This window comes from Triticum dicoccoides, chromosome 3B (genome assembly GCF_002162155.2).
Source record: "Triticum dicoccoides isolate Atlit2015 ecotype Zavitan chromosome 3B, WEW_v2.0, whole genome shotgun sequence".
NCBI classification, from domain to species: domain Eukaryota; kingdom Viridiplantae; phylum Streptophyta; class Magnoliopsida; order Poales; family Poaceae; genus Triticum; species Triticum dicoccoides.
Window position 1 is genome coordinate 79,010,782 of NC_041385.1, and position 8,435 is coordinate 79,019,216.

The 8,435-nt window shown below is 42.3% G+C and overlaps 1 protein-coding gene across 3 annotated transcripts; it reads right to left on the reverse strand.

Moving 5' to 3' along the window:
- Positions 1–2,907: 2,907 nt before the first annotated feature.
- LOC119274846 lies at positions 2,908–6,564 on the reverse strand. 3 transcript variants are annotated; one of them, XR_005135353.1, is made up of 5 exons: positions 6,061–6,562; positions 5,865–5,952; positions 4,913–5,062; positions 4,375–4,441; positions 2,908–3,150 (listed from the first exon to the last, which is right to left on the reverse strand). XR_005135353.1 is itself a non-coding variant. In XM_037555580.1 (5 exons), the coding sequence occupies exons 1-5, from the start codon at positions 6,081–6,083 to the stop codon at positions 3,147–3,149; spliced, it is 327 nt and encodes a 108-aa protein (XP_037411477.1). In that variant the 5' UTR covers positions 6,084–6,557; the 3' UTR covers positions 2,908–3,146. The 3 variants fall into 3 exon arrangements, 2 of the variants coding, with proteins under 2 accessions (XP_037411477.1, XP_037411478.1); XM_037555580.1 differs by having other exon boundaries at positions 5,870–5,952; positions 6,061–6,557; XM_037555581.1 differs by lacking the exon at positions 4,375–4,441 and having other exon boundaries at positions 5,870–5,952; positions 6,061–6,564.
- Positions 6,565–8,435: the final 1,871 nt, after the last annotated feature.

Sequence of the window (8,435 nt, forward strand, 5' to 3'; positions counted from 1 at the left end):
ATGGGCTCGACGACCTACTGGTCGCCAGCGGGAGCGCAGTCCGACGAGGCTCGGGAGGTTACAGGAGGCGGAGGAACTCGCGATGCAGAGGACTTGGCTCGGGGTCGAGAGGAGACGAGGACGAGCGTTCCTGCTCGGGACGACGAGGAGGTTCGAGGCCCGCGCGAGGTTTGGCTCCAGGAGGCGCTCGGGCACGGGAGCTTCTTCTCCGATGGGGATGGACGGGAGAGGTGGCTCGGGAGGAGGGGATCGAGGGGAGCTCTAGTTGGCCGGGCATGCAGATCGAGGAGGAGAGGAGTGGCGGCTGCTGGATGGGGATGGAATGGTGGATGGGACAGGGGAGATCCCGAAGGGGAAGAGGGGTGGTTGACTGGCGGCGGCGGCGATTGGACAAGCGAGGATCCCTAGAAGATAGGGTTTTGTCTAGAAATGCACCGGTTATATATAGTAAGTGGGATTAGGGTAGGGGTTAGTCTGATCCTTCGATCAAAATCAGACGGTTGGAAAAAAATAGGCTAGGGAGTCCAAATAAGAAAATAAAGATGTATTAGGGATGTTTGGGGATGATCCAAAACCAACGGTAAAGACTGAGCGGGTCGGGTTCGGGCAAGTTTCGGACGCGCACACGAGGGGTCTGAGAGAGACTCCGGTTTAGGCAAGAGGGAAAAACAAAGAATAAGGTTGGTCTTGGAACGGTCAACAAAAGCATGGGGGGACGCGGCAACTATGAGCGAATGCAAGTTTTAAAAAACAATGACAGCAATGAGTGCCGATGCAATGCAAATGATGCGATGATGAAACGCATGACTTGAACAAAATGAAAAACAAAAAACAAAAACCCAACCACGGAGGAAATAACATATCGCATCTTCGGAAAAGGCAAGAGTTGGAGTTACGAATATGGAAAGTTGTATCCGGGGCGTTACAACATACCCTCGCGAGGCTGTTCTTCCCTTGTATTGTTCATCATCAGCCCCAGAGGCAATCCATCACACCACACATTGGAGTAGGGTATTACGCCACAATGGTGGCCTGAACCAGTATAAATCCCGTGACCTCTGTGTTGTTCTTCGTGTAGTTAGATCCTTGCGAGGTGACGAGACATGGGTAGGCAGGGGGTGTGATCTCCGTGTGCACCCCAGAGTTCGAACCTTGAGGGTCAGCCGGAACCCGAAATCCGACAAGTTCTGCTGAAAACAACGTCAGTCCGGGTTAGTTTCATTCAAATCATGCAAGTTAGAGTCCAAAACAAGAGCAAAAGTGTTTGGAAAAGTAGATACATTGGAGACGTATCAACTCCCCCAAGCTTAAAACTTTGCTTGTACCCTCAAGCAATTCAATTGATAAACTGAAAGTGATAAAGAGAAACTTTTACAAACTCTATTTGCTCTTGTTGTTGTAAACATGAAAAGCCAGCATTCAAGTTTCAGCAAATATCATGAACTAACCATACTCACAATAACACTTAGCTCTCACAATTACTCATATCAATAGCATAATCAGCTAGCGAGCCATAATAATAAAACTCGGATGACAACACTTTCTCAAAATAATCATAACATGATATAACAAAATGGTATCTCGCTAGCTTTTCTGAGACCGCAAAACATAAATGCAGAGCACCTTTAAAGATCAAGGACTGACTAAACATTGTAATTCATGGTAAAAGAGATCCAGTCAAGTCATACCCAATATAAACCAATAGTAATGAATGCAAATGACAGTGTGCTCTCCAGCGCGTGTTTTTTAATGAGGGTGATGACTCAACATAAAAGTAAATAGACAGGCCCTTCGCAGAGTGAAGCCGGGATTTGTAGAGGTGCGAGAGCTCGATTTTAAAATAGAGATCGAATAACATTTTGAGCGGCATACTTTCACTGTCAACGCAACAACTATGAGATTGCCGTATCTTCCATACTACATGTATTATAGGCAGTTCCCAAACAGAACGGTAAAAGTTTATACTCCCCCAACCACCAACAAGCATCAATCCATGGCTTGCTCGAAACAACGAGTGCCTCCAACTAACAAAAGCCCTGGGGGGAGTTTTGTTTAATTATTTTGATTTGCTTTGATATTTTTGGATCATGAGATTGGGCATCCCGGTTACCGGCCCTTTCTCGTGAATGAGGAGCGGAGTCCACTCCTCGTGAGAATAACCCACCTAGCATGGAAGATATAGGCAACCCTAGTTGTAACATGAGCTGCTCGAGCATACAAAATAGAATTTCATTTGAAGGTTTGGAGTTTGGCACATACAAATTCACTTGAAACTGCATGGACCCCCAAGGACATACCGGGTATCCCGAGGAAGTACGCCAGGCCTGTCTGTCAACCCCTGCGATGTTTCTCCGAAGAGAAGAGAAGAACCATCGGTGAAGAAGCCGCCAACACTACAAGAAATATGTCAACTTGTGACCACCACTATTGGTCACTGAAAGGTCATGGTTTTTCATTTGCGACCTTTTTGTGACCAAAAACAGAAGGTCAAAAGCTGGCGGTCGTAAACTGACTATAGCGACCTTTCTTCTGGAATGGTCGAAGACGTTTATGACCAAAATATGTCCACTATGGCGTTTTGGTTACTAGCAACCTCCCCAGGCCACGTAGGCATCCAGCGTGGCAAGCTGATGTGGCACAAGATTCAGCCCGGTCCAATTCGGTTTTCTACATGGGCCTAGCCCAACAATTCAGCCTTTTACTGTATATTTTTTCTGTTCATTTTCTCTAGCTACATGGGCCTAGCCCAACAATTTGGCCTTTTTATTTTCTAGGGCATGGCCTTCTATAGTCTACTGGTCCATTTTATTTTGCAGCTAGTCCCAGTAGTCAGAATGGCCCCACTTGTCATGCTTACCTCAAAATTGGTCCCACAAATCAGAAATTTCAAAATTTGTCAAACAACCATTATAACTTGGATCCACTTGTCAGGTTTCCATTTCACGGGTATTCAAATCACATGCACAACATTCTTTCGAACAGACCAAAGAGCAAATGAAATTGGTCCAAAACCAATACTACATTAATCTATTACAATCGTTATAGTATATTACAACTCAGATATGCCTACTACTGCCTACAATTACAACACATAATATGCTACTCTTTGTCGATATGCTTCAAAACTTCGAACATGGATTCGCACTTCACCTGTGCAAAAAATAAGAATGAACATATAAGAATAAGAATATGTATAGAACATCAAACAGTAGCCAATTTGGGACCCAATAACTTATAATCAAGAATTGACAGCAAATTCCATGTACATAAATAGTATGACTAACACTAACCAGTATGCGTTCATGGAGCGACTAAAATGTTCTCACTACCTAAGATTTTTTTGGTATATAATATAGTGACATGTGCAACTCTCTAAATTGATCATCGAAATGAAAAGAACTATAAGAACGAGTTCATTCAGAATCCAGGCATGTCAAATTTTAAGCACTAGCAAAATAGATCTAACATGCATCATGTTTTATGGTTCAAGCAAAACAGTAAAGAGATGGACATACACGCATCAAGCATACCAGGTACTAGAATAAGAGGTCCAGATGCATGCATGAGCAGTTCTTAATATGTATATTCATCATCACAGCAACCTATAACCACCTATGCTCATTGTTACAAATCTATGCATAGTTTAAAAAAATAAACCTATCTATTTGAAACCAGAACAGATTTGTCACTCAAATCTGAATTCATTGGTTTCTTCTCCAAACTATTGAATCTCAGGCCTCTAATTCGCTAGTTTCTTAGGCAATAAACATCATTGCAAAATTTGATGAAATGCATAAGCCCAGTCGATGACTACACAGCAGCAACTACTTCAGACATTGGCTGGAGAAATGCTCATCATTTTTTTCTTTGTAAAAGAATTTTTGAGTTAAGCAGTAGCACTAGTTACTGACTACACATGTACCGCCACAATTACCAAACAAGATTATAAAAACCCCAGAGAAAAGAGGAGACTAAAAAATTTGCTCGAACAAGCTTGTTATTTAACGCGGCTGTGAAAATGTAAAGTTGGCAGCAGATAAACACTCAGACACTACAGGTGCTTGTTTCATCACGTTACAAAGGAGAAGCACAAACCACAACTTTACTCGACACACGCACATGACCTGTCTAGTCTATATGGGTAAGAAACAGGACCACTACTTCACTAAGTGGTAGTGGAAACAAGGTAACACCAATAAAATGGATAGAACAATAACGGGAACAACTCCAGTTTACACACAAAGCTCTATCCATAGTGCCAGCTATGGATAAAATCATAAACACTCCCAACAGGGCTCAGTCACACGGTTAATTTTGACTATAATATAACTAGAGAACTAAAGATTCTACATACTTAGAACATTTATGACTTACCAACAAGGGTAGAATACTGCCTCACACCCAGAAGAATTTCTGGTATTCTGTACCATAATTTCACCACCTATAAACAACATTCTGTTTAGATAAAAAAATGCAAAAGGCAGTAGCAAAATCATAACATGAGAACAGCTTATTAATATGATCATATGAATACCAGCTCCAATTAAATTAAGCTTAGAGGAAGGCGATAAGTGAATAGTCTTATGATGCAGTACCAAACAACAGTCAACACTAATGGGAGGCATCAACCTCTCTTTTGTTTGCGAATGGGAGATATCAACCTCAGTTTGCAGCAAAACATAGTACATGGTTATCTCTTTTCTATGAAGACATGCACACTTTGATAGCCAAATGAGACAGATGGCAGTACATACGCCCGCAGAAGTGTGTACATGTGGTCTACTGAATTCAAAAAAATGCATTCCAGACTTGAAATCAAGAAGGGATTGCTAGGTATCAGTGGAACTGATTAAAATTAAGGGCATTCTGCCCCTGATAATGTGTGGTCGGTTATGAAAACTGCTGCACATACCCCTGTTCCATCCTTGGTGTTGTAGTCGGTCCCATAAACCGTCAGCGCAGGCGCCTCCCGACAACGACTTGCTGCACATAGGGCTCAGGTTGTTGGGGACTCCAAGTGGGTCTTCCCTGATGTAGCCACTCGGGTACAGGAACAATACACCTTCAAGGCAATAAATAATAATTTGTCATCGATACGCATAGTCAGACTTCATATTCCAGGTACTGTTTTCAATGGTTAGTACATACTAGCCTTTGATGTTCCTACATAATAAAGCCTAGCAGATGCATATAATCTGAATAGGAAACCAATTTGTGCAGATGATACATATACTGAACTCTAACATGAAGCACTTTCTGTATCTGCAGCAAGTATATATTGAACTCTGAATATAACGAGATGAGCATATGCATAGTAAAATTGCATATTTGTTTCAGGTGTTGCTTGTTTTCAATGGTTAGTACAGACAAGCCAGATGTAAATTTCCATGTGTTGTCCTACAAGCATGTAACTAATCTGTGCAGATGACACAGAGCAGCGAGCAGAGAATCAACTCTGACATTAAGCATTTTTCTGAAACTACAGCAAGTATGTAGGGAACTCTGAATATCTGAATAACTGCAGCAAGTAGTATTAAGTATGAGCACGTTGTGAGCTGCATCTTATTGCTGACTGTCAGTAGCACAGACCTCTCATCTAACAAGCAGCAGGCAACGTCAAAAACACACAAGTCTGAATGAAATAATTTTGTTCAGAGTTTCACATCCAGAGAAAGAAAAGCATCTCATACTAGATCTTAACCATATCCACGGGGGATTCAGCCGGCGGGATTCAGCATCCAGAAGAAGTGAGATTGGGAATCCACCTCCCAGATGCAGAATCCCAAGGGGGGAACCGCCACAGCTCGCGGTCGCGGAGAAACAAAGGGGAGGGGAAACTTTAGCTGTATATGGAAGAGGAGGACCTCACTTGTGACTCCGCAATGGCCGCAAGGTCCCTCCTTCTTCGCCATGGTGCCCTCCCTCTTCTCGTTATGCACCACGTCCTGCAGCCTACACAGCACAACAACAGTCAGCCAGTCCATCCATTCCGCGGCGGCCAAATCCAGCCCAAACCCTGATGCCGGGGAGGAGAAACAAGATGGGGGAGAGGAGGGGTACCTGATGATGTTCCGATGCTGCATCTCCTTGAGGAGGGAGATCTTGCAGACAACGGTTGAGGGGACGCAGGCAGAAGGAGCAGCACGACCGGCCTTGAGGTCCGGCGCGTCGACGGCCTGTCTGGCATCGGCCGCCCTCGTGGAGATGCCAGAGGAGGAGGCTGGTGAAGCAGCGATGGTCGGGATCGACTGCTAGGGTGGAGTACGACTGCTAGGGTGGAGGTCACCGCCGACCGGTGGGATCGGGAGAGACGAGGTGGAGGGCGCGCTGGCCGGATTGGAGCAACAAGGGATGGAGGTTGTGCGCGCGCGGGCATCAGAGACCCTCACGGGAGAGGGTGGAGCAGTGGCGGGGGGTGGGGGTCGAGCTCCGCTGGAGGGAGGTGGCCGACGCGCACAGGATTGGATCTGGGAGGGAGAAGGCGGCAGTGGCGATTGGGAGAAGGGGGCTAGGGTTTCGTGGGTGGACGAGGATGAGAGGGATACAGGGTGATTCGGGAGGGGGTGAGAGCGATGAGAGGGGTGTGGGCTGCCCTTGGATCCGGGCGCATCCAACGGTGCTTAAGGCATGATCCGCGTGAGCTGATTTTAGACCAATCAGAATAGAGTATCCCCTTTGATGATGTTAAGACCATTTAAATTAGTCGTAATCGATTGAAAATAAGATTTTGAATCATGGCTGCTATTTGACGACCTAAGAAATTTATAAAAATATAGAAATAAAAAACCTTCGCATTGTCTCACCAAGTGTGACCTACTTTTCAGTAAAAATAACAAACTTTGAATATTGTTAATATCATTAAAAAAGTGTTCTAAGATATGAGTTTTTGTAAGAGAATCATTTTTCGAGTGTCCAAAATGATATTTTTATAAAGAACCTAGCAAATATTTGTTGCAAATTTGGAGCACATCAATTTTATAATTCACAATCATAGCACATGTGGAGCACATCAAATACTTTTTCAAGCTTATGTAGTTGTGTTTTTCTATTTGTTTCTCTTGTGTTTTTTGCACAAGGGTGCATTTTGGAATGGCATAATTCGTTCAAATTATCTCATATTGTGCACAAAGGTGCATATTGGAATGACAAACAATGTTGCCTAAGGAATTTTTCATTTTCTTTTGACGAAAAAATCAATTTTCCATTTTTCGAGTGCCCAAAATGAGTTTTTTTGTGAAGGACCTATCATATATTTGTTGAAAAATTGGACCATATCATTTTTATACAAAACTAGGCCATATTTAATGCACAATTGACAAAATGATTGGGTGTAAAAAGTTTTGATCCACCTCTGGTGAAAAAGACAAATTTCCGCCGATTCATTTGGAAGCGGGTCAAATTTGAACTGTAGCTGCATTGTAGTTTGCTCTTTATTTTTTTCAAAAATCATTTCTAGGTACATAAGTATCTATTTAATCAGAGGAACACCAAAAAAATTCCAAGATTCAACTACTAGCTAGGAACGGTCATTCCCGCTGTTTTGACCGCATTTTGAAACGGGCATAAAAAATTCAAAAAAATCAAAAAATTGGAAAACCTTCGCATTGTGCCATTATATGTGACCAAGTTACGAGAAAAAATAATAAACTTGTAATACGGCAATTCTTTTAAAAAAGTGTTCTCAGAAATGAGCTATCATGTGTGAAGATTCATGGGTTTCAACCCAAATGATCAATCTTGTGGCCACATTCATTGCATAGTTTGTTCAAATGATATCATATTGTGCACAATGGTGCATATTGGAATGGCAAACAATATTTCCTAAGGAAGTTTTCATTTTCTTTGGACGAAAAAACCATTTTCCATTTTTCGAGTGCCCAAAAGGAGGGTTTTTGTGAAGGACCTCCCAAATAATTGTTGCAAAATTGGACCAAATAATTTTTCTAAAATACTAGTCCATATTTAATGCACAATTGACCAAATGGTTGGGTGTAAAAAGTTTTGATCCACCTCTGGTGAAAAAGACAAATTTCCACCGATTTAGGTGGAAGCGGGCCAAATTTGAACTGTAGCTGCCTTGTAGTTTGCTCTTTATTTTTCCTAAAAATCATTTCTAGGTACATAAGTATCTATTTTATCATATAAACACCAAAAAAATCCAAGATTCAAGTACTAGCTAGGAACGGTCATTCCCGCCGTTTTAACCGCATTTTGAAACAAGCATAAAAAATTCAAAAAAAATCAAAAATTTGGAAAACCTTCGCATTGTGCCATTATATGTGACCAAGTTACGAGGAAAAATAATAAACTTGTAATACGGAAATTGTTTTAAAAAAGTGTTCTCAGAAACGAGCTATCATGCGTGAAGATTCATGGCTTTCATGCCAAATGATCAATCTTATGGCCACATTCATGGCATAGTTTGTTGAAATGAT